The sequence below is a fragment of the Syngnathus scovelli genome, chromosome 5, assembly GCF_024217435.2.
Source record: "Syngnathus scovelli strain Florida chromosome 5, RoL_Ssco_1.2, whole genome shotgun sequence".
Lineage (NCBI taxonomy): Eukaryota > Metazoa > Chordata > Actinopteri > Syngnathiformes > Syngnathidae > Syngnathus > Syngnathus scovelli.
The window spans coordinates 3,707,628-3,734,723 of NC_090851.1; the positions used below are offsets into that span (position 1 = coordinate 3,707,628).

Here is a 27,096-nt window from a genome sequence, read left to right on the forward strand (position 1 = left end):
ATAAACGAGTGATTGAGGCAAACAGCGCTGATGAAGAGAAGACCAAAGGTCAAAATATTTGACGTTTTGGATTGTGATTGACGTACGGAAAGACTCAATTGGTGCGCGTCTGGCAGTCTGACATCTCAAATCGGAAAGGTCAAGCGTTGTCCGGGGGGGTCGACGGATAGGTAACTGCAACCTTCCCGGAGTCGACGTCTAAAGAAGATCTGTGTGTGTATTTTTGACGTTTTCAATATGTAAAATCCTACTCAGCACTTTTAAATATACGTTGGGCATAAATAGTTCAGCTCTTCACTAGCCGGCGTTTGAAAGCCAGACCTTTGTAAGAATCGGAGTCCTACAGGAATCACTGCCGGGTCCGAGGTCAAAAACAGCTGCCAGCCTATTATTTTACCAGTGTGTTGCTGCGTGTGTGTGTACTTTTATGAATTTGTCTACGCAGGAAAACCAAAGTGTGACTGCGCGTCTGCATGGTGCTTGATATGAATTTCAAATGCGACTAGAGAAGAGGAGAATGAGAAGAAGGGTTGTGGGTACTGTGAGATTGACAGGGTAAATTGGAGTGTGAGGATTTTTTTTGTGGAGCTTGGACACACCAGGGAGGAAGAAAACTCCCAAATGTCTCGCTATAAAAATTTGTGACTAAGCGAGGCTGCCACCAAGGTCAAAGGACATCTGCTTTATGTGTGTGTTGTGTGTGTGTTTGTGTGTCCAGAGGGGTTTGTAAAGTCACCTCAGCTAATAGGTGACTCACTGCAGGGACTCGGGTCAACACAATAAGACATGACAAACATAACAACCTTGACACACATTAAAAGGGGGCAGGTACCACACAGAATCACACAAACAACAACACGCGTACACACCACGAGGACACGCTTGTGACCTGCTTGTTTGTAAATCCTTCGGGCAGATTAATACACTACGGTGAATTCATGAATACAAAGTGGACCTGAGGCCGGGAAAATTTTCACAGGGGATCGAAAATATTACTGATTAATTCGGTCGTAGTTGAAGTCACAATTATTTAAATGATGATTTATTTTTGGTTGCAAAAATAAATGTCAAATATTTTTGTAATTATGCCATTTTGGTAATTGTGGAGTGTAATCATCATCGTTTTAATTTGGATTAATTGCAGAGCGCTAGACCAAACTGCATCTAAATGAATAACTTTTTTGTGGCTTGCAACAAAACAATTTGAATTGGATATTTTAAGATTTTTTTTTAAGGTTGAGAGGTGAATTGTCACTGCAATGTCCTCTTTGTTTCTCCGCCCCACACTGCAGAAAAAACGATCCTTCAATATGGCAAAGGAAAAAATTGAAATCACTAAAATCTCTGTGCTTTAAAATGTATGTGTACATTAGCGAGTTCATTCAGTGACCCCCATTTTGGCACCACTCAAGAACTGAACGTTATTGTTTACATCTGGATTTTCTTTTATCCACAACCTGCTGCAATGTCTCAGCGCTGAAAGGAATCCATTAACATAATGTGTGGGCCATTTTATACACACACACACACACACACACACACACACACACACACACACACACACACACATACCACACTGTCTAATGAGAGCCAATACATGAGCTTCTGCCTTGACAAAAATAGTAATATTTACTTTTGATTGACTGTGTCATTTGCTTTGCTGTGGTGTAAAAGTTTCCTGGAACTTAGTCAGAGCTGTTTCTTATAATTGCCGGTGTCAAGGGGCCAACAAGAAAATAGATTGTGGTTGTGATTTGCTATGGTGGCATTATAATGAGTTGTTCTTAATATTTTGATCTCAGGTCAAATTGATTGATTTCGTAAAGAAAATAATCATTTTAATTAATTTTACATTAGTTATTTGTTATTTTATGATAACATTAATTATTTTTAAATATCTGTTTGGCTTTATCTTTTGTTTTAAGCTCGTGTGCTTTTGCTGTGCTCATCTTTTGTTTGGCACTGTGTGTATTTTTCCGCGTCTCGCCACCGAGCAAACGTTCAGTCGATGGCAACGTGATTCATCGGAATCTAATTTACGGGCCGATTGCGCAATGTCCACCAAACAGTCAAGAGCCTCGCACGCACTTGGAATATGCGAGTGGCGAGTGTATGAAAACAAAAACAGAAATGAGGTGGGTGTATCGATAGATGCAGAGCCAAAGCGGATTTACCGCCAAGAAAACGTCAATGCCTTCATTCTCGGTCACACCATATCTGGACGCAAGAAGCTTCTTGCGGCATTACATCCTTTTCTGTAACGTCATATTTTTTCAAAAAATTCTCTTTCATCCATTTAAGCATGTCAAAAAAATCGTTCAGCTACTCTTATTCTCAGTGGCTCATTTCACCCCCTGACTATTTGATTTTTCTTCTTATCTAGTCCCTTTGCGCAAAACCATGCTTGAATGAGTCGGGTGGAAATAACTTGTACGGAATCGTGACCTCGAGCCTAACAAATGTCAGAAATTCTCATAGGCGCCGCTCCAGCATCTTGTAGAAAGAATGAAAGTTTTGGAATTCTGTTTAATTGTAGTGCTTTTATTAACAGAGATGACATGGAAGAATTTTAAGTCTCTTACCTCTGCCTCACTTCTCTGAGTTTTTTTTTTTTCTCCCTTATTCCAAATAATATTCATTCAAGAATCTAACGCTAGTAAATTTGAATCGTTGTTTGTCTGTGAGACTGTGAACACTGGAAATCCGTCGTGTACATAAATGTTAAAAGTTACAGAACGTCAACACAGACTTAATTGGTTTAATAGCGATGAGGGAATTGATTACTCTACGTACACGTGAGCTACGTTAGCTAACATGTTAGCTAACACATCTGTCTCACAAATTAGCACCCGAAAGAAGCATATCCACCCAAAGTATATTTTCAGCTGCGCCGAAAAGTCTAACCCTCAATTGATTCAAGACGAACCGAAAGTTTTTTTTTTAAACTGCATTTTCAACTATGCACTAAAATAGCTGTTCTTTTCTCCTTCTTTCTTTCCACCCCTCTCGCTAACAGTTGGCAAGAAGAGCCGAGGGTCAACAGGTAAAGCTTATGTTTACATTTACAATCGATATCTTTGTGTTGTCTCTGGATCGTAATATTTTTGTGAGCCACTCTTCCATACCGAAGGGATTTTCTCTGCTAAATGCTCATACCGGCGGAGGCGGCGGGTGGTCCCATTACTGCAGCCTACTACCATCATGAATAACTAACTATGGAAAAACACGCACATAAATAATGTGTAGTTTGAACACTCTGAAGTAAATGTAATGGCCTCCGGCGTTATTGTACCGTGGAGTTTTACACGCCGGTGGCTGACTCGGACAGGACCTGTTGTTTGGTGTTATACCTTTCGGTTCAGCTCGCATGATGATGAGGATCTAATTTATGTTCAGCGCCGTTAATTGGTGTCAAGTGTCCGACCTCATTGGTCACCGCAAAGAAAAGGCAAGGTTAGCATGGCAGCTGGATGCGAGGGAGTGGAACACACACACACGTGTTTGGATACTAAGTTGTGTGTTTACTGGAATTTTGTACACTGTGTATCGCAAATCTGGTTTAGCCTCCCTCTCAAAAATGTTTGTAAATGGATTAAGGAATACAAATCCTTATAATAGCCCAAATGATTCAAGACAAAGAAGCAAAACGTTATTAAATTAAAAGTATAATTGTCAATTTACAGATTGTAACCTCTATACCACAGTTTTAAAAAAACGATTAATCCAAATTGATCATAACAATTAATTTAGTTAATAAGTTATCGTTTAAAAAATATCCAAATCCTCTAATGGCAGTGTATCAATAGTAATTTTTCATTCATGTTTGTTTTTTTGTAACTAATAAACGATACCAAATAAACAACACTAGTTAATAAACAGTAAATGGGCAAAATGGTTTTGTAATACACCTTCACGCAAAATTCAATTTGATCCGATTTTACCATTAATCAGTTGTATAACCGATGGAATAATCGGTTCTAAAAATATTCCGACTGAACTGTATTGAATGAAAATCCAGCGGCAAAATGAAACCTGATTGAAGGAACTTGAAAATAAGACGACCCGCAGGTTTAGCTTGTCGCTTTTCCGCCGGCTCTTTCCTGTCGTTTAAGTGACAGGACGTTAACGTTGTCGCACTTTCAACCTGACTTGACTCACTTAGCTCCATTTGAACAATGTCTTCTGACAGCATCACCAGACCGTGTTACCTGAGCTTGAGTCCAAAAACATTGCTAAGGTGTCAGTCTGATCTCCTTTAACACTTTTTTTTTTTTCAGGAACAAAAATGTATTGTATTTAATGACTACAAAGGAAAATCGCTTCATGCTAGGACATTATCAGAAGCCAATGAAACGACAGGCACTAACTCAATGAATTGTAGGTTATTTTTCAAAATTATCCCCCCCCCCCTATTTCAAAGTCTTTGAGAGAAAAAAAAATACTGTATTTGACGCTGTACAGTACTACTATGTATTCTGTCTTATCCTGTACGTGTAAATATTTGAGCACCATATTTTTTATTTAGGACTCATGCCCCGGAGCGTCTGTTTAAAATAATAATCACAAAAATAAAAACAATGGTGTTCACCATGCTCCCACTTATTCATCCACGTATTTTAATCTGGTGTGCTGACGACGTTACGTCAATATGACATTGTGGCATTGTTTTAAAAGTAAGGGGTGGAAAAAAAAATTCTTTCCTCAGTTTTTTTTTTTCATTCCCCTTAAGTCCATCGGAAAGAAGATGGAGTATTTTGGCAACTCCGAAGCGAGGGATGAATATTTAAAATAGGGCATCGCTCTGCGTGGGTCGATGGGGGTCATTTCTTGCCTGCTGGTGGTGCTGGTGGTGATGTCGTGGCGTCGAGAGGCTAGCGCAGTCAGACCGTGACACTTAGCTGTCAGCGAGTAGCATTAATGAGCGCGGTGACATGCACAAACACTCGCCTCGTTTTCGCAATCGCATGCGGGATTCTCAAGCCAGTGAGGGAAATGATCGTTTTCTACTTGCCCGGAGAAAAAACAAAAAAAACAAAAAACATCTCCCTCTCGTGTTTTTCTCCTTTTGACTTACTTATAAATTATTTCACTTCTAGGCTGTTTAATTTCCCAAATGGATGTCCGAATGTATTCTACCAGTTTTTCCGAATATCCATTGAGGAAAGGCATCAAAACAACATCGGAAAATTTTCACGGAAGACCACAAAAAAAAAGTGTACAGTAGGGCTGAAAGATAAGACTGAACAAATTAGCCTGGAACAGATTGAGGACATTCCCATTCATTTCAATGGGGAAACCTAATTTGGGACAATTCCCTCTGCTCTCTAGGTCCTTGCGGAGTTTTGTTTAAAAGGCTTACAACTCACACGCACGCACACACTACATGGTGTGTTGAGTGAGTGGCAGATTTAATAAGAGAACAAGCTGTAATCCAAGAGAATCCATTCAAAGCGGGATTACACTCTAATCTGGATGGAATCACCTCTCATCTCTCTCTCTCTCACTTTCTCCCCCCTCTCTCTTTTTCTCTCTTTATCCAATCCTATCTCTTATCAGCCCTAAAGCTGCACAAATCCTTTTACTAGCCCTGTTTTTTTTTTTTTTTATCATTCCATCCTTTATTTAATTTGGGTTTTTTGTTGACCAGCTATCAAGCACACACACACACACACGCCTAGCTGTCAATCAGCAGTGATTGCATTGTAACATTGCAACAATGCGTCACTGCCTCGTTGGTGCCAAATTACACATTTTCGGTCGTACGCATAAAGGCACACTGTGTTCTTTCCCACTATCCTCACAGGTTTGTGTGTGTGTGCATGTGTGTGTGTGGTGCCATGCAGCTGAAGAGACAGTAAAGTCATTAGCATTCAACCCTAGCACAAGCTAACGTGACGTCGACTGGCAAGTCTAGTCTCTACGGTGTGTTTTTTTTTTTTTTTTTTTTATCAAAGGTTGTCTGTTTTTTTAAGGTTGTTTTGCTTTCGTAGGACGGCGGCCGACCACATGGTGTTTCTCATTCGCTTAAAGAGCAATCCAATATATTTTGATGAAATTTCCGGACTTTCCGCCTCGCCTCTTTGCAGGGAGCCGTTCGAGCTGGCACAGCTTGTGCACGCGCAAAGAATTAAAAGCAGAAAAAAAAAAAAAGTTTTGCCTGCCGTTATATCAGCGTAAAACAAACTGGAAAATGTTTCAACGGCATAAAAGGAGCGTTGGGCCAATGAGGGACGATGCGCTCGTGACAAGATGAAATAATATTTCCCCAGACGGGAGAGGCTGTTAGCGAGAGGAAATAGGAGGGACGATCACACATCCATATGGCGTTTTGCTTTCTCCTCCACTTCCGCCATCTTTTACTCCGGCGAGACGTCGGCCATCTGCGACACTTCCCTCGACACGCTGTCTGCCTCAGCCGAGCCCTTTTATTCACCTCCTTTCAACCTCCCTCGAGATTCCGTCTGCCTCCCTCCGTCCGAGCTAACTGGCTGTCACCTTTAGCGCGTTACTCGGGGCCACTGTCGCGGCGTTTAACACGCTCACCGATTTCTTCTTGTCTGACCTCGTCTTAATGACCACCCTCCATCTTGCTCACCTGCTACAGGTCTTTTTTTTTTTTTTCCAATTACAACACGTTGTACGACACGTTGGCCCTTTGCACGGTGACAACGTTTATGTGCGATGAAGATATGTACTAACACAGCCACCCCGGGAAAATCCACCTATTTGAAAGTGAAGCCTGCTCTGGGCAAATAGAACTTACCGTATTTTCCGCACTATAAGGCGCACTGGATTATAAGGCGCACATTCAATGAATGGCCCATTTGAAAACTTTGTCCATATATAAGGCGCAGTGTCGGCTTTTGAGAAAATTGGAGGTTTTTAGTTGCGCCTTATAGTGCAGAAAATACGGTAGTTAGTTTCAGTCTATTGACACCAGCGCAACAAAGCTAATATTAGCCTGCAGGAGTTATCTAGCAACCTTTACAGTCATTAAAGAATTTCTGTCTGTGAAATTTTGGGGTCATATTAAATTGACTCCTAATCTCTTTTATTAGCGAAAAAAAAAATCCCATATTTAATGTTAACACACGTCAGAGCATGGTGTTCGCCCTCAATTTTCTTTTTGTGTCACTCCTCTTATCTTCCCAGTTCGTGACTCAACCTGTACTCCTAAGTTGGAGCACAAGTGGGTGTCAGTGACAAGGCGCTGGCATGTTAAAGTGTACGCGAGTGTGAGATTGTGCGAACGTGTATATATATGTGTGTGTGTAGTCATTTGCCTACTTTATTACACCCGCGTGTCTTATTCCCTGTGACAGCGGGGATATGATTCTTTGGCTCCTGCGAGTGTCTCCCAAAAAAAAGGAGAAGGAATAAAGAGCAGGGAGTCAATTACCACCTTATTGGTGCTTGGTTTCAAAGGGGAGATGAAAGACCCTGCTCACCTCCAAGAGCGTTGGCTCCCTAACCCCGCTCTACTCAACCCATGACTTTCTGCCGCTCACATCCCCATCCAACTCCTGTCACAGTTGGCCTCTTTAATTTCGACTCCTTACTTCTGACTGATTGCAAATCTGCATATTCATAACTACGTGGCGCCGTGGCCAATCCAATGACGTTCGTATGTGTAGGCGCCATTTCTTCTCATACTAATTCTTCTGAGCACATTATACACTTTTCCAGTGATAAGAATCCTATTGAGTCATTTTTTTTTTATTTTTTATTATGGAAGGCCATTTGGGTCATAAATCATCTTCTCCCTCGCTCCTTCTCAGACACGCACACATCATCATCATAATCTCTTACTCGCGCCACCATTTATTTTACCAGCGGGGACATAAATCATTGTTCACGCATACCAGTGTACTATTTTTCATGTTATCATTGTCACACATGTGTAGTGTTATCCTCTTTGCAATTCATCATTACTACTCTGAAGAGTGAAGGGGGGGGGGGGGGGGGGAATGGAAATATGGTGAACCTCGTGAGATGAGTTTCATCTTTTTACTGCAGATTTGGAGTCAGACGTTGACGCTCCGGCTATTGTGATCGGACCTAAAGACACGACAGTGTTGGCAGGGACCAAGGCCACCTTGGAATGCATCGCCAACGCCAGGTACATTTATTTTATTGGCTGCCATATTTGTTTATGTTTGCGCAATCTAATGTAAGCCAATACAAGAGCGCTGCTTTATATACAAATGTATTGGCAGCATCATCAAGCACTTTAATTCCTAAAGTGTATTTGAAAATTCATGGGTATTAACATCAATGATGATTTAGCTTTGGAAATCTCCGAGCGCAACCAATATATAAATTTCGCAATGCGGTTAATTTAGCATGACTTTGAGTTCTACAATGAGCGGGCTGGTCTTGTTAAGAACTGCAAAACCTTCTTGAGAGCCGTTTAATGTATTTGAAGTGCATGACAAATGCATACAAAATGACAATTAGCACTCCTGAAGTTGCATTAAACTTACATCATAGTTGTTTTTATATCAAACACACCAGAATATCCAACAGTGAAATAATAGCAGGCAAAGAACCATTTATGTGTGTTGACCCAGCTTTTCGAAAGATATATTTCATCAGCGTTCAGATGCCGGCCGACTGTGTTCAAATCAACAGGTGATAAGCTGCACACGCTCCCGAAGCGCACTCGAGTGTTTGGAGAGGGGTTTTGTCGGATTGGCTTATTGAGCCGCTGTCTGGCTGGCTCGTTCGTGTGTGTGTGTGTGTGTGTGTGTGTGTCTTGGCCGGGCTTTTGTCAAGATGCACGGAACAAATCAGCGCACTCGCCAATAGATAGTTACGCATATCAGTCAATGGAATGTAGCTGTTGAGAACTATTGGAAAGAACCATAGCAAACTTAATAACATATATTTACCAAGCCACAGAGTGCTATTAATAGCTGTTGGTATTATTATCAATTATTTTATCTAAATATATATTTACATTTTTCACAAAATGTTAGCATGATTTGCGTTAGCATCTAAGCGTTAGCATTCGTCTCACAGGTCTTGACTCTTTCTGGGTGATTAACAATGAACACAATGGAAGTTTAGTTTTATTGAATTAAAATTAGTACTGTTTATCTTCATCGTTAAGTCAATTTACCGTAGAGTCATGGATATCTAAGCCCCACCAACTAATACAGGGAATTCTGTTTAAATGAGGGAATTAAGTCGTGGATTTATGTAATTTCCAATGCAAATTTAATGAATACTTGTAATCATTGCTAATAACATTTTTTTTTTTTTTTTTTTTTGGCCAATTAAGAGTACAATAAGTTGAAATGAAACCAAAGCAGATATAAGATGCACTTTGATCAATCTTGTCTTATAAGAACAAGAACAAAGGAAATCTCCTTAGAGGGTGCTACGACAACTTTTAAAAGAAAAAAAGAATCAAATGAAATACATTTATTCGCCAAGCCAGATGTTTGTTATGATGATTATTAATATTATTCTCTACGAGTGATCTCGCAATGGTTGCTGTCATTCATACTGTTGCCATTCATTTGCTCCCTCATTTGCTAAGTTCTGCTTTTTTCCTCATTTTCCTTTTCCTCCTCTTCAGAGATGTCGACAGCTTACTGGTAGTATGGAAACGCGATGGACGCCACTTGGCCAGCGGGCGTCAGCTGGTGATTCCCGTCCCGACCTCCTCGGACAGCGGCGAGTACGTTTGCGAAGCGCTGCTCGACAACAGCACCGCCAAAGTTGCCCAGGCCAAGGCGCACCTCACTGTCATTGGTAAGCCAAAAAAAAAAAAAAAAAAAAAAATGGAATTGTTGTCCAGCCCCTTTAAGAACCCATCACATGTTTTCAGCGGCTTTACGACCCACTGGTATCTTTTCTGCGGTGGCATCACAGTAAAATCCAATGAAAAAAACCATAAAAATGCTTGTGAAGTAAATCTTCCTCTTGTGAGACATCTGGTGACGTCGACAGCGTTTTCAAACTAGATTTTTTTTTTCGTGTGTGACCACCACGCCGTTGAACTTGATCAACTGTAAAAAATTACGACACACTGAAGAGTGAATTTCCCCGGAGAATGAAAAAGGTATAATAAATCAAATAGTAACATGTCCCTGGAAATTGCAAATGCGCACGCTGCGGGTATTAAATGTCCACCGTGAGACAACTCCAGCTAAATCTCTTGTCCGTCAATAAAGTGTATCAACATGCAGTAAATTAGTGCGCGTGTGCGTGTGTGTGTCAATTCCACACTTAGAATGTAATGGCAAAATGACACTATGGACACACACGCCAGTTTGCCCGCCAGCTAAATTAGTTTTTTTCCCCCCACAAATCAATAATAGGAGTGGGATAAAAAAAAAAAAAAAATCAAGGCAGTCGCATAGAAGCTCTCATGGCAAGCGGTGGCTGTCCTGGATATTTGTGTGTAAATAGAAAACAACAGACCCCAGCAGCCAACGGTTGATTGATGAAGCGCTCCCTCCTACCCGCACGTCAGCGTCTTTTTTTTTTTGATCTACTGCGGTTGTCGAAGCGTGGGAGCGCCTTAACGCAAAGAGAGCAAACTAGTGACGCCGATAGAATTCTCACGAGACACAAGACCTGCCAGAGTGTGCTTAGCCCCTTTTTCTACTCTGAGCACACACATCATCGGCGTTGATAATCGGGCGAGACAATCATTTTGGGGATTGATATTTCCATCGCGGACGATTTTGTGATTAACTTTTTTGAAAATTCTTTTCACAATTAATATTCATCACGCGCTATAATATCAAGTCATAACAGCTGCTCGAACAAATACGACAAAAAGTATACGTACGCTCCCCCCCCCCCCCCCCCCTCCCCTGTTCAAGGCCAAAAGGGCTGCTCGGCATCACTGATGAATAATAATACTCAGTATGTAATATGGACTCAATAGACCTCATGAATGCAGCGAAATTAATTTCTATACAGAACGCCGCGTGTGCGGAGGGGGTGTGTGCGTGCGTGCGCCTCAAAGGTCTTCATTATTCAGTCGCATTTCTATTCTGCCCACCAATCGGAATATGGATGACACGGGGAGCCGGCGTGTTGCGTCGCCACCGCCGACAACAATAGATCTGTTTTTGTTTTCCCGCTGCTTTACTGACACACAAATGGGACACCAGCAGAAGCATCTTGAAAACCCAAACCGGCTAAATAAATCCAAAATTATGTCTTTTGCTTTGTGCGTCTTGGTACTCATCTGATTGAAGAGGATTAATACATGTGCTTTATCAGTGTCACACCACCAGGGGCTTTTTTTTTTTTAAATTAGAATTTTTTTTATCATGTCGCTTTTGTTTTCTTTCACGGCATACTTTGCCAGTCGAAAATCACACGCAACTCCAACTGTGCTCAATAAACATATGAGACGGGTGTCATGTGGTTGAAAAGAGAAAGCACAAAGAACAACTTAAAAGCAGGCATAGTCAAATAGAATAAATGTAGAAGCTTCTAGTTCCCCTCACACCAGCCGTCTTAAACTTACACTTTCTTTTTTTGTGTTGCTCAGATTCTGACTTTGATGTAGTTTTGCGTCCGAGATATTGAAATTGATGTATTCCATACGTCTTCTTCCAAAATGTAATGTTATGGTTACTTTGAAAAGGGGACAAAAATTGTTTGACCATTTTTAGTTTGCAAGGACAGAAAGAAGATCATGTTTTGTGTTTTCTTTCCAGAGCCACCATCTTTGACCGCTCAGCCCCAGTTGAAGATCATTGCTCAGATTGACAAAAATGTGGAAATTCCTTGCTTGGCCACGGGTACGTTGCTTCTTTTTTTTATTTTTTTTTCCCATCGGCAGATATGAGCTTTATCTTCTTCCCAATTTCCCAAGCGTTCACTTAAACTGTTCCAGGGTCAGTGTTTATTGGCTTGCTGCCAGAGTAAAATACTTCAAGCTACTTTATTGATTATTAAGCAAGGACACTTTCGCTTGACGTCAATGTTGATTGTAATTGAATCGGCATGAAAAATACTAAGTGTGCCACCAGAAATTCTAAGTTGGTAAAAAGGTGCTGTTTTACATTAAAACTGTTGATATTATTTTTACCAACACAGTGACATGCTAACATTAGCATTGATACTTACGATTGAACACCAATGGTGAAACAACACTAGTAGACATACTGTATATATTATTTGTCTTCTTTGAAAAATCTTAATGAAACTTCAGTAATTAAAGTTATTGTTTGTGTTGATCACTCAATTTAATTGTGATTATGCTTTGAATATTAAGTACCACATTATAGAGTGCAAGTTTTCCTCATGAAAACACAAACAAAACACTTTTCATTCGGGGAAAAGCTGAGTTACACACAGTCAAGGACTTGCATCTCAAAGCACCATTGTATTTCAACAGCGGCCCTCATTGTGCGTCTGCGTGCTTCGTGAACATCAAAATTGCGTTTAGCAGTAGGAGCAGATTAAAACAGTGACACCAAAACCCATTGTTCATGACAGCTGCTAGAAAGTGGATTACGCAAAGATGATTTAACGTGTAGGAGTGGACGCGGCTTAGGAGGGGAAAGGAAAAAAAAAAAAAAAGTCAACATTCTCGCATCCGTCACACGGCACCGAGCAAGTTTGACGTTCCTCGTCGATACTGCGCGGGCGTTATTAAATAGTCTGAGCGCCTCGGGGTGAGGGCAGAGCAGAGCGATGGCGGCTCCGACGAAGAGTGACAGGCATTGAGGAACCTAGAATACTTCACGCGGGTTTGCGGGAAGTTTGACATCGACGGATTGAGGCGAGAAGCTGAAATTCTGACGTAGCGTCACGCATACTGTACAAATTAGTATGGAGAGCTGATGCTAATTACATTAGCCTCATGCCTGTCACTCTCGACATAAGTGTCAGGTAGGTTGCCGCTTGTTCTGTAGATATTTGCTGCTATAATTTATTAAGAGTGTTTTTCAGCTGCCCCCATCACCCAGACAGGGCTGCAATCAATATATTATTAGCAGTCATTATGTCGCCATACATATTAATAGCAACAGCGTTGTAGGAGCGACTAGCACTGCTCGGGGAGGTCAAATGTTTTTTCAATTGTGTCCCAATTAGATAAGATGGACGTTTGCCGTTTGTGTGTACAGAACCCAGGCTCAATTTTCAAGTTGTGAAATATGCTTGAGATATCATCGAAATATCACTTATGCAATGCCGGGTCAAGTGTAATTGCACATCCATTCCAGTAGGTGGCAGTGGCACCCTGATGTTTCAGGAAAATGGAAGCACTCTTTGTTCTGCACAGGTGTGCCTCCGCCCAGATTGGAATGGTACAAAGACGCCGTGCCTCTGTCCAAGCTAGCCAACCCTCGCTACAAGGTCACGAGCGCGGCGGGCCTGACGGTGCGGCGAGTGCAGCCGGGGGACGGCGGGATATTCCAATGCTTCGCCCGCAACGTCGCCGGAGAGACGCAAGCTCACACGCAGCTCCTCGTTTCCAGTGAGTCGTCCAAGGATGCTGTCATCTCGCTCTGCGTCTCCATTCCTTCACCCTCTGCATCCTTTCCTCTCGTGTCTTCTTCCTTCCCAACTTTGCTCCCCCGCTGCATTTCAGATGCGCCTCCGACCTTCACCGCGCGCCCATCCGACAAAACCGTGACTGAAGGGAACACCGCCTTGTTTATATGCCAGACGAGTGGCGCGCCAAAGCCTGGCATCACCTGGAGGAAAGGTAACATGTTCGCAGAAATTGAAGTCTGCATCCTGGGCTCGCCACACACTCAGCGTGAGCGATATGATTGAACGCGACCGAACTGGACAATCAAGAGCAAATTATAGTCACTGACGCACACCCGGCAATTGACCTTCCTTCGCACACGCAACATAAAAACTGCCACTCTTGATGTGCTGACCGAGAAACCGCATTTTGAGGTGCCACTTGTACTGTCCTGTCGTATTTTTCATTCCGCCATAAACAGCATGGCGCCACTGTCAGGAGTGGATTGCTTATATATTATAATACATAGACGAAAGTGAACAGAGACTCTCCACCCTTTGCTTTTCAGTCACATACAGAATTCTAAATATATACATGATATTAAATCCGTTGCTTTAGGTTAACGAAATGTCTCAATTTCTGTGTTGTAGGATTGCAGGTGTTAGCCAGCGGTTCTGTCCAGGTTCCCAGGTTCACACTCTTGCAGTCAGGTAGTCTGCAGGTTCAACCTGTCAGCTTTCAGGATTCGGGAGAATACACCTGCTTCGCTTCCAATCCGGAGAAGACCATCAACGCCACGGCAAAGCTCACCGTCTTGAGTAAGTAAGACAATACAATGACGACTCCAAACTACCCCCAAACATTCAGATGTATGTCCAGAATATTATTTTTTAATTCTTGTTGTTGACAAATTTCTGTTCGACACTTTATCAGTAATATGGAGCCCGTATCATCCTGGACTGGGAAATGGTTTCTTCCAGAGGCCTTGACAAAGTTGGGTGGAAATACATTTAAATCAAAAGATTTTTTTTTTTTTATATAACTAAACTTCAAGGGGCGTGTCGTCCTTGTCGGGGGAGCAGCTACATGAAATCCTTCAATACAGACGCGGAACACTAATTAAGCCGTCCCTGTCGGGTGGCATTAGTCCAGCATAGCAAACAGCCGCACGATTGCCGATCGATGTCATGGGCAGATGCGATGGCGAATAAATCATGTGATTGGCCGGGCAGGAGGACGACTGAGTGGCCGCTAAACGTATCGATCGGCTCATTTTTACATTTATTCCGCCAGCTTCACATTAAATACTGCTGGATTCGATTAGGCCGGCGGGCGGCGGGATGCTCGCCGTCAGTGCTTCTTTGCCGGGTGATTCATCTAAAGCGCCGCCGTCGTCCACAGTGAATGAGCCGGTGACGTCCTCGCCCGTGCACATTTTTATTTCTTTTTCATGAGAGGAATGGAATACCATGCTGTCAGCACTTTTTGGACAACACAAGCGCAGGCGTGTCTTTTTTCGAGCAGATAATGTACGTCCTTGTACGGTTGTGCTCCGCTAGTTCCTGGATTAAATGGTGACTAATTGATTTTTTTTTTTTTTCTTCTTCTTACGAGTCAGGGGCAACCTTGCGTTTAGAATAACACAGCATCGCGTTTAACAAATCTAATAGAAGCCTTGGACATTTGTCACGTTTGTGTACTCGAAGCAGAAGTTCTCAGACTTTTTACACCGAGCATCACTTCAAAAATTGTGTTGATTGAATATTAAGTGGAGGTTTTATGTTTCTTTATTATTATCTTGCTTTAAAATAACATTAAATATCTTTTGGGTATTAAAGGTTTGCTTAGTTTTGCAAATTACTGTACTATTGTTTTGACTCCGACTGTCGTTTTCAGGTCGCACCATCATCTCTGTCCCCCCGTCCGAGCTACGTGTAATCAAAGGCACCACGGCTTTTTTGGCCTGCAATGCAACACATGACCCGAGAGTCAACATCAGGTATCAACTTCTTCGTTTGAGAGTGTTTGTTTTCAATGCAGGAAGTCTTAAATGCAGCGCCTCTCTGTTGCAGCTACAAATGGGAGCGAGGAGGTGCGCCCATCTTGACCACCAGCGGGGGGCGTGTCTCCGTACGCCAAGGCTCCCTCACCATTGGCCAGACTTGGTCAGGTGACATCGGGGATTACACCTGCACTGTGATCTCGCGGGCTGGCAACGATTCTCGCTCCGCTCGCCTGGAAGTCATGTAAGTTGCCATTCCTTAACTACAAAAAAAACGGAGGCTCGGATTTGAAACTAGATTCAGATTAAAAACAGATGCTTTTATTGCTTTGCCCAATGGGAACGTACGTGGCAGGAGTCATATAAACTTATTTAATTTGTCATCTGTTTAAATATTTTTGTCATGGTGCAAATGTGTCGACGATTACACCCCCCCGCACACCCAACGAGTCACTAATATTAAATCAGGTCGCATGCATATTTCACCCAGCGCACCTCATTAAAGCCGCTGTGAGGGAATGCTCCCAGGTAGGGGCCCATTATGTATTAATGAGCGCTTGTATGATGTATTTATAAACCATACTTATGCTATATTCATACAATTACAGGGCAGGAAGGCGGGAACTCGGGTCTTCGGAACCGTAGAGCGGCGAGGTTGCTTGTCCGTCGGAGTGGCTCCGTGTTTACGCTTATGGGAAAAAAAAGGAGGGGACGGTAAATTAGGGATTTGGCGCATGCGTGAGAGTGACATTCTCGTTAGCTCGCTATCATCGGGTCACCGAGGCTAACAGACGCTGGCGGCTGAGGAGACAGACTAATTACCAGCAGGTTATTGGTTCAACTCTCACAAGGCCCATCCATGTGTTCGTCACTCTCGGAGTGCGTGTGTGTGTGTGTGTGCGTGCGCGGCCTCAGCGGAGGTAAGCGCTCCAACATTCTCTATGCTCATCCATTAATTAATGCCGTCATGTCAGCTCTAAGAAGAAAACATCAATCTCATTTCCCCTCGTCCTCTTTTCTCTTCCCCGTATCCTCTCGGAGCATCGCCACCTTTAGCATCACCTTCATCTGTCTGCCATCATCATCGTCACAATTACTTTATTGAAATATGGAACGACTCAAAGGTGACGACGAAAAGAAACAAGTTAATAATGGCAGAGTAGGAAATAAATGAGCCGTTGTTTTTTTATAGCTACTGGCCTCGCCTAAAATATACTTGGACCCCCAGTGGCAGGCCAGATAATTGATGATTGGTAATTTTCCGATTTGTTTACAGGAATTTGTTTCCGCATTTACTCTCGTTTTAAGGGCTTGTAAAAAGATTTCTTTGGCCACCCCATGGACCTCCCAAGGAAAAAATCCTAGCTCCGCCAGTGTCATCACGTTTTTTCTTATACGGACTGTGGTTCGACTTTAAGTGTCATTTCGTTTCTGTTGTTCCATGAAAGAATACTTGAAGGGGTTTACAATTTTTTTTTTTATCTACTCTGTCAATGTCAGACTTTTTCTGTGTAAAAATATGTGTTGCAAGTTTTTTTGTTTTTGTCTGGTGCACAGCGAGTTGCCACACTCTCCTCGCTCCTTGGCGGCACGTCTCAACGACTCTGACTCACGTTCCGTCCTGCTCTCCTGGCTTCGTCCTTTCGACGGCAACTCTCCGCTACTCTACTATCTGTTGGAGCTCTCGGAGAACAGTACGTATAAGCGTGTGTGGGGGTCTGGTGGGCTAATTTATAGCCCCAGAGCGGCTAACAGCTGCTCGCTCGCTGTCTAGCCGGCCCTGATGTACGCTCATTTATAAACATATGGGGAATAGTGTTGCAGCGTAAATGTACGTCCAGGTTCTCTATAAATAAATTCTCACGACCCTCCCACCAGTCTCGTTCTCTCGCTCGCTTTCGCTTCCTCCGTCAGCGCAGATGTTTGTAACAGCAGGCCGCGTCGCTTTCAGATGGCACACAGAGGGAAAGAGGGATTGAGGAAGAGAATGACAAGATGGCTACACCGACGTCTGCTCGCCTTCTATTTTGTGCACAGGCAGGCACTTTCTTTAAAAATAAAACTCATAAAACTCAAACGCCACGTGTAAACCTGGAGGATGTAACCTTGACTAGCAAGATTGAGGCGGCACTTCATTCCATCCCTGACTCAGAAACACCTCCAGCTCACAAACACGTTAATGACGCGACGCTACGTTACATTGCTAGCTTGGACTTATTTATCATGGAGTATTGGCGAAAATTAAAAAATAGATAGATAGATAGATAGATAGATAGATAGATAGATAGATAGATAGATAGATAGATAGATAGATAGATAGATAGATAGATAGATAGATCGTTCGTTCGTTCGTTCGTTCGTTCGTTTTTCTTCTGCTCTTGTGCGCATGTGAAAAGCAATATGTAACAAAAATATGTTTTCATCGAAGGAGAAAAGAATTGTGAAGGGGGGAAATTATAGCAAGCCTGGCGACATTGAAGGATAGACAAAAGTGGTTTTGTTATGTTGTCGCTGTGTGAGTGCACCCACACACATTTGTGACACATTAGACGCTCGGGGTGGCTGTTGCTAATGCTCGTATTTATCCATCACACAATTGCTTTCTTGCCTTTGCATTCTTTGTATACGCTCCCACATTACGCCTGCCATTCACACGCGTGGCCACTCGGATGAGAAGGTGCACGTAGACAAAATGGACGTCAATATCTGCGCTCCTTTTGTTATTTTGGGTTGCTTTTATTTTGAAATATTGTCACGGTTTTAGCAAAACGTTTCATCCCTATTGGATAAAAAAATGATTCCATCAACCATTATTATCTCGTGTGTCCATCCAGACTCTCCATGGAAGGTCTACCTGTCCGAGGTGGACCCCACCGTGACCAACATATCCGTGGGAGGTCTCACCCCGGCCCGGACTTATCAATTCCGACTTTGCGCTGTCAACCACGTGGGCCGGGGTCAGTACAGCGCAGAGACGCAGCGGTAAGAGTATTTAGTATTTGTTGTTTTCATCCCCAAAAATCGTTTTATTGCGTATTTAGTCGGAAACCAATTTACTAGCCGGAACACGCTGTGCTTTCTGTGAAATAGAGTTTTGCTGCAAACTGAATGCCAGTCAGAAAGCAGGATTATAATCATGACTATGCCACACAATTTAGTGCATTCAAATGTGAAGGTTTGCTGTTAAAAATCCATTTGCTTTAGTTGCAGACCTTTCTATGATCAGGTCCTGTTTGGAAATGTACTATGTTATTTCCCCGCCAGTCTCAGGGAATTTAATAGCCAGCGGGTTGGGGGGAAAGCGAGCGGCCTTTTTGTGAAAGTGGGGGAGTGGATTTGGCCTTAAAAGCGGACCCATTGTTATGCAGGTGTGTGTGTGTGAGGGGGGGGTGAAAAGACGGGACACTGACGGCGGCATAGAGGGAGGTGTGGTTTCCAATTGTGCTTCTGAACACACACACACACACAATAGCACAGATGTGGCCATTGACAGATGCCAGATGTCGCTCCTCCAAATATAATCTCAGCAATGGAGCTGCTGCCGATTGTAATGATAGAAAGTGCATTCGTTTAACAACCTAAACGAAGTTTAGTTTGAACATATTGTGCTTTTTTTTTTTTTTTTTTTTGCAATTTAAGCGTACACAGTTATAACATCATCTTGTCGGATCAAAACGTAATCCAGCTGAAGCGAACTAAATTCCACTTGAATCGTTACACACTAAGTATAAATTGTGCAGACGTGTCCTTTATTTGTCGATTGCCAATCTTCAGTAGTTTTTTTTTTTCTCGTCTTTGCGTGCGTCGGTTCTGTCCGACGGCGGGCCACCTGCTCCTCAGCGCAAAGTAGGTTGTTAGAAGCACCGGAGAACAGAATACATTGATCCTCCGCAAATGAGAGACTGGCAGGTGGACAAGTCGTCGGTGGTCAGCGTATCAGAGCAGATGGATGCGGCTCTTCATCAGCGTTCGTTTCGTATGTGACCACACGCGCGACGCTTTTAATCTCTTGGACGTCAGTTGGAACCAGGCGACGTACGCGTGTAAGTTGCCAAAAAAAAGACTCTTGGTGCTCTCGCCTGCAGCTCCAAGCTTGAGGCGTAACCAAATGCGTCAGTAACACCATTCTTGATGAGTTTAGAGCCATATTTGAGATATTTGATGTCCAAATCTGATGAGTGCAACCTGAGGAACTTCAACAGGGCCGCTGTCATCAAATCACTTCTTAACGGTGGAGCAGCGTGATCCCTCCTGGCCTCTCGCTTTCTCCCCCAGCATCCAATTTCCTCGAACAGCTTGATCACTTTTCATTTTTCTCTGGCCGTTTTTGGCAACCTTTTACTTTTTTGTCCATCATGTCCTTTGCCCTCAATTATTTCATCTTTCACTTGTCTTTCCGCTTTCCTCCTTCTTCTTGTTAACCTCGCTCGGCGTCCAACGCTGTTGACCCCACCTGGCCATCATAGTGATTATGACTCCCAAAAACGTCGAGGCGGGGGGGGTAAAGAAAAAAGAAGGAAGGGGGAGAGCTTGTGGCTTTACTGTAAGCTGCTCAGTTTACATAATCAGTAAGCATATGTGTCCACACACACACACGCACACACACACACATTTGTCGCTCGGCTTAGGATGCGCCGCAACATCCGATGGCCTTTTCCCTGGCACGGATTATGACTTGCCACATCTCCCTCTTGAGTGATGATGCTCCGAGCTACTGAGCCATTCGTTTTGTGCTGGCGATATGTGCACTTTTGTTAAAATACGGTAAATTGGAATCATCTGCAATGATAAGATGCAAAGATTTTTTTGCGTTTATTTTTATCCCTCCCATTTGCTATGAAAACATTTACACATTATAGATTTAAACACCAAAATATTCCTCTAAATCACATCATTTTGTCAAAATTCTGCTAGCTTAATGCTAACAAGCCTGTCTACCATATCCCATGTCACAAATGTTAACTAGTAGCGATTTTATGTTAGCATTAAGCTAGCAGAATTTCGCCTAGCTACCATGTCCCATGTCACAAATATTAACTAGTAGCAGTTTTACGTTAGCGTTAAGCTAATAAAAAGTTTTTCAAAAGGTAAAGTTGTTATAGATATATATGTCACTGTTTATTGTATTGTTGATGATGATAATGAAACCTGATTGGCAAGATAAGACAAAACAAAAAGAAAGATTTTGACAACAACTAACAACAAATCATGATATTAGCTGGGGAATTAGCATAGACACCAGACAGAGTAGCCCCATGGCTTTTGATGATTGAAGTTTACCATCTGGAAACAAACTAAATGTAATTTTTGACAATCTTTTTTTTTTTTTTGACTGAAATCGATGATGTAAATTAGCACACCACCCAAGTACATACACACACACAAGCTGTTGCACCCCAAAGCAAAAAAAACACCTCGTGAATTGCCTTCATTCCCGCCCAAATCGTTTAAAAGTAAATATTTCACGTCAAGTGGGTTCAACACGGGGACGTTAACTTCGCACAAACATGAATCATAAAGTCCCAGCTGACGACGAGGCGCCAACACTTTCCCGCAAAAATATACATAACAGCGTACGCGGCTTCCGAATAATAACTCTAGCTCATAAGTTCTTCTGAACGCTGTTTGACACACTTTATCTGTCCCCTGCTATTAAGGAAAAGAGGATGGATTTCTGGAGGAGATGAACATTTACGTGTGTGTGTGTGTGTGTGTGTGCTTGTGTGTCATTCCCCACACTGCAGGAATTAACACAAGTTTTTTTGTGTCATCCTTCACCATTTAATGCCCACACGCTTTCGTGGCACCGAATCCACATTGCGTATCGACTTTTAAATGAAACGCTTGAGTCGACCACAGCTCAAAGGAGGTAGGGAGGGGAAAAAAAAAAAGGCGATTTATTGGGTGGAAGAAATGCAGGGGAAATGAGGGTAGCGGATATTAAAATGTTGAAAAGTAAGCAGCTGGGGACATGGTGATTGGACAGCGGGGTGTTTGGATATGGGCTAAGCGCTACATCCAAATCTTTCTGACCTCTGATTTGTTGGCTTGTTGGTTATTTTCAATTAGGAAACATCGACCCATCCAATTCCGATACCTCTGGTCCTCATTAGAGTCGCGGGTGAGCTGGAGCCTATCCCAGCGGACTCTGGGCAAGAAGCGGGCTGTGATTATTGTTTCTTTAGTATTCTACTGAGCATCCAGGACAGAGACCCGTGGACCTTTTTCACGTGTCACGATACAATGAACGGCCGTTTATCCTTTCCGCGATAAACAGACGTTCTCTGTAAAATCTACGATGCAGAGAGGCCGTATAGATTTTTTGATAGTTTTACTTCTCCCACAGGCTTTAAACACAAATTTATTCCGAAGCTCCTGCTCCTCATTCTCTTCCTGTCAAGAAATGGGAGACTCACTTTGAAGAAAGAAAAAGAAGATTCTTGCTTAGTATGTCGGTTTCAAAATATTTATGTATCCAGGGTACTGTATTGATGGTAAATGCTGCTTTTCTCGGCGGATGGAGATTGTAAATGGGGGGAAAAAAATCAAGAATGAACAAAACAGATGTCGAAAAGCAAGTGAAAGTCATCGCGTTGATCTTAATTTGCGATGGCGATACACTAAACGCGCATTTGCTGTCTGCAGCCAGGCCCTCGAAACACGAGGCAATCTGCAGTTGGCGCTCGTAAACAGCCGGTGTCAGCGACAACGCTCCCCGGGGATGATGGCTAAAGCACTTCCATCATCATCTGCTGTAGCTGTTGCAGTGATTGTTTGAAGTAAATGAACAATACCGCAAGACAAGGAAAACAAATGAATGGTGTGACACTGCAAGGCTGTGACAGTAGAATGAAAAATGGGAGAGATGAGCGCAGAATAGCAAAAGGCTACGTGGATGACGTAACGGGATTTGTCGTCATACATTGCAAGAGTTTCACAAGGTGCCTGAGAAGGAGAAGCTTTTTGTTGCTACTCCCACTTTCAATTTACAGTCAAACAAAAGTTAAAGCAAAAGTGATTTACACGTTAAGAAACCCGTTAGCTTTGCTAAAGTCTGTTTAGCGTAATGCTAATTTATACAGTATGGAAAATTCCATTAACATTAGGCAAGACGGTATAATAATTAGTTTTGGAGCATTATTATCATGTGCACAAACTGCTTAATTTTTTTTTTCCCGATTGTACTTATGTATATTATTATCGTGTGTCATTACTTCTTAATGAAGAAAAAATGCAATGGGGAAAAATCATTTACGATACGAGTGTTTTATGTCCCAAGTTTGGTCATATCCTGAATTGAATTGGAAACAAATTTGTTTTCACTTTATGACTTTACTACAATAATATGGAAAATATCAAAGTGCTCATCCCTAATTAGCATCGCTGCTCCACTCTGTTTTCATGCTACGTCAGGTTGATGCTGAGAGAAGAAGCGCCAAGTGCCCCCCCTAAGAACATTGTGGCAAGCGGGCGAACAAACCAGTCCATTATGGTCCAGTGGCAGCCTCCTCCAGAACCGCAGCTCAATGGAGTCCTCAGAGGATATATGCTCAGGTACAATGTGAATGAAGCATACAGTTTGAGACTCTAAATTGTCTATAGGTGTGAATTGAGCTCCATTGTTTGGTTTGTGTACCCCCCCTCCCCTCCCCACCCCACCCCACCTCTTCAACCCTCTCTATCGTAACTACAAAAAAAACAATAGTCTGCCAATGTCGACGGTAACCAGCACCCTTTATTAAAGCCCACATTAACTACATGGCCAATTGCATTCCGTAATATATTATATAGTAGCGTCACAGTATGCATTTTTAAAAACTAATCTCCGTTTATGGAAAGCATTATATCACAAGTGCAGCCGAGTGTATTAGTTGCTGTAAAATTCTTCTACCGAGCCTACACAAATGTATTATTCATGATCGCATGCTTGCAACACACTGGCGTTCATCTAAAAAAATAAAATACACTACTACAGAGGACAAATTTGCTTTTTTTTTTTATATAAATATTATCACCACTACATGTTTATATTGTTCATGGCACAATTATGGTGCAACATCTACTCACAATCTGCATAACAGTAACTATGTATGCATCAAAACAAATATACTTCGGAGGCAGAGCATTCCCATTAATTTCCGAATGCAGCCTTTGTTATAATAAAGCAATCAGCAGCTTGCTTGAACTGTGTTAGCCTATAACTGAACTGTGTGTGTGTGTGTCATGTAAAGTTTTTGACTGACTAAAGTCAAATTACAAACTAAACCGCAGTTACACCTGCTGACCACATAGCATGCAATCATTTTGTGTGATTGAACACGTAATTTAGCGCTCATTTTATGTATTATAGTCCAAGATTGAAATCAGTACATGGCTGGAAACATACCTATAATTTGTTAGAGTGAGTGAGTGAAAATGCAGTTTAGTTTCTGCTATTTGCGGTGTTATGACATCAGTCCCCATAATTACACTGGTCATATATGTATGTAACTTTAAGGACCTTGAAACTACTCTATAGCTTGTTCTTGTCAGTCCCCATAATTACAGTGGTCATATATGTATGTAACTTTAAGGACCTTGAAACTACTCTATAGCTTGTTCTTGTTCTGAGCAGACACTTACAGCAGGACACACACACACACAAAAATACACACATAAAAATTACAAATATTTGACATCGCTCGTGACCAGTTCAGAGTGTGCCCCAAGCTGCCTCGTGAGAAAAACGGTGGAGAAGCCCTCTCAAAAAAAAAAAAACACCGCCATCTTTTTTTTTTTTTTTTTTGGGCCATCTTCCTCCCTGCTTCGAATGTGTCACACTGTTTGCAATCAAACTGCCCTCCGCTGCCTCCTGCTCATTTGCATATAATTGCAGCTCCTGTTTTTAATCCTTATTCACTGTGTAATCTGCTCCCACTTCACTGAAAGCACAACCTCGGCCGGCTCGTTTCGGCTTCACGGGACACGAGGTGCCACCCACCTCCTTTCTCACCTCGATTATCCTTCCCTTTTATTTTGCCAGTTTGTCATCTCCTCACTCCCCACCTTCTGTTCTTTCTCTTCTTTCCTCGGCTCTGTTCAACCCCCTGCTCCATCCGAGCTGTTTATCTCCCCGCCTGCATAAAAACATCCTGTCAACCTCCAGTGGCGCCCCCAGTGGATGTAACTCTGTTGATGTGTGCGCGCGGGTTGCTCGGCTTGACACACAGCACGTCCGCCGCAGCGCTGAGTCAGCTGTTCAAACAATCTTGTTACATTTTGACGCTGGATGAAGATACTGGCAAACAGATTAGTGCTGCTTTTTGCTCCGATGGAAGAGCGATAGCAAAGTGCTAACACGGTATGCACAAAAAAATTGTAATCTGTGGACCGATCTTTCGATTCACTTCCTCTTTAAGAGTCAATAATTAAATTAATGATAATTAAAATAGTAATATAATGTGACTCATCAATGCGTGTCCCTGTGTGTGTTAAGGTACCGTCTAGCGGGCCTTCCAGGTGACTACCAAGAGAAGAACATCAGCAGTCCGGAGACCAACTACTGTTTGCTAAAGGAGCTGATCATCTGGACCCAGTACCAGATCCAAGTGGCTGCCTATACTGGCGCCGGCCTGGGCGTCTACAGCAGTCCTGTTAGCGAATACACGCTGCAAGGAGGTCAGAATACACGATGTCCGTTTTACCGTTTTTAATATTATAAACCATTCTGGCGTTTTCAAATGTTACACTTTACAGTTTTTCAAGAACTGTTTCAGTGTAACCAAACGACACCGTTTTGAGTTTAAAAACTGGATTAATTATATATTTAAATTTTATTTAATTTATTTAATTATATATTTAAATTTTAATCATAATTTTAAATCAGGATTTAACTATTTTAATTGGGAACGTGTCAAGCCTTGACAGAGAAATGCTGGGGTCATAGTACACAGCCCTGAGGGACTCCAGCGCTTATGGTCTTTGTGTCCAAGACCGGTTTCCAACGCTTTCAGCCCAGCATTTTTGTGTTAGCGCACTTGTTTGTGCTTAGCCCTACCATTGGTCAGAATTGAACGCACCTCTTGCTTGGATTGGCTCCAGCTCACCCGCCATCCTAATGAGGACACGCGCCAAATAAAACGGATGGGCGCCTAGTGCATATTTACCATAATTGAACGACCACACATCAATGAATTTGTCTTTATGGGAGTTCAGATGCCCTTTTGTCGGAACTTGGCTCCGCCGTGACCGTAACTCGGCTTGGTGCTTTTAATTTCCAATCAAAATGCTCTTTGCTCAGAGTCGTAAAAGATGGAGCCACTTAAGCACGTGATTTTTTCATTTTTTTTTTTCAATTTGTTGTGTTTCAAGTATTTTGTAATTAAAAGCGGACGGTAAACCCGCTCGTCACCAAGTGGACAGGTTTATAGACTCCGAAGTGTAGCTCATTAACGTGATTCGGAGGGCGTGGAGGCACTCGATGAGTCACGTTCTGTCTTATGTGAAGCTGACTTGTCTTCTAATAGCATTTCTCTCCTGCTGCTGCTCTCCGGCACTCTGGCATACGTGCATAGTGAGATTTCCCCAGAGGACCGAGTTTAGTCTTTTATCAGGAGCTACGAGCTGCCGGGGTTAAGAAGCCGGGCCCCAAGAGTGCACTCAGCATGGCGGGGGGGGGGAGAGCATCTTTAGCATCAATTAATCTCCGTCTCACTCGCTCTTTCGTAGCTGCCTCTCCACTTTTCCCATTTTTCACTCAACGTTTTATTCCAGGGGCTTCCTTATATGATATAAAAAGGGCACTCCCGTCATGCAGTATTATCACTCTCCAACGTTCCCCCGTGCATGGACGTAAACCTCTTACTGTGTAATCACCGGAACGTCTGCCCACACACTCGTGTCACACGCCGGAACGTCTGACCACTCCCGTAGTAAGACGAAATCTTTCTCTTCGGAACATGTTAGCCATATTAACATCTCTCCTAGGCGCTGTGCTTTCAAATTAAACTGATAATAAGACTTAAAAATGAGCTGGCATTTAAATGCTACGTCCCTCGGCGCCTCCACTTAATCACTGTCTGCTCCAAACACTTTTTCTGTTTTGATCTTAAAAGTTTCCACGCACTTTGCGAATGATTACCATTTTTATTTTTTTGCTTTTGCGTCTTGATGGAATAAAGGTATTTTTTCATAATAACGGACAAAGAAGTGAGTCATTTCTGTTCAGCTCTGGGAGAATGCAAGAACAATCATGGACGTAAAGTAACCATGATTATTTTCGGACGGATATACATTTCTATAGTTTTCTGCATGTTTTTCTTCTAAAGTGCTCAGGTGATGTAATAAAAAAAATTACAATGCCCAATTTTTTTCCCCCATCCGCATATTTGAATACCAGCATATATTTATGCATTGTTTATTCCATTTCTGATTTTCTGATGTGTGTTTCATTTCATCCTGTCCTTTTGACAAACCGTCACAGCTAGCTAAACATGCTGCGTGTGTTCTTGTGTGTATGAAGTTCCCACAGCTCCACCGCAGGAAGTGGAAGTAGTCGCAATCAACTCCACCACCATCCGCTTCACGTGGAATCCGCCACCTCAGCAGTTCATCAACGGCATCAACCAGGGTTACAAGGTAAACGCATCACGATGACATCAAA

At 42.5% G+C, this 27,096-nt stretch overlaps 1 protein-coding gene across 7 annotated transcripts in view; it reads left to right on the forward strand.

Annotated features, from left to right (window-relative positions):
- sdk1b (sidekick cell adhesion molecule 1b) overlaps positions 1-27,096 on the forward strand; it is a 169,910-nt gene that overhangs the window by 113,726 nt on the left and 29,088 nt on the right. For 6 of the 7 annotated variants that reach the window (XM_049721155.1, XM_049721157.1, XM_049721158.1 and 3 more), the window contains 14 exons: positions 3,017-3,043; positions 8,017-8,119; positions 9,584-9,759; positions 11,688-11,771; positions 13,262-13,456; positions 13,571-13,687; positions 14,104-14,271; positions 15,350-15,452; positions 15,526-15,699; positions 17,013-17,149; positions 18,290-18,437; positions 22,869-23,009; positions 24,931-25,112; positions 26,956-27,071. In XM_049721155.1, the coding sequence (XP_049577112.1) occupies positions 3,017-3,043; positions 8,017-8,119; positions 9,584-9,759; positions 11,688-11,771; positions 13,262-13,456; positions 13,571-13,687; positions 14,104-14,271; positions 15,350-15,452; positions 15,526-15,699; positions 17,013-17,149; positions 18,290-18,437; positions 22,869-23,009; positions 24,931-25,112; positions 26,956-27,071 (1,871 nt within the window). The remainder of the gene's footprint in view (positions 1-3,016; positions 3,044-8,016; positions 8,120-9,583; positions 9,760-11,687; positions 11,772-13,261; positions 13,457-13,570; positions 13,688-14,103; positions 14,272-15,349; positions 15,453-15,525; positions 15,700-17,012; positions 17,150-18,289; positions 18,438-22,868; positions 23,010-24,930; positions 25,113-26,955; positions 27,072-27,096) is intronic. The other variant, XM_049721160.1, reaches the window with a different exon arrangement.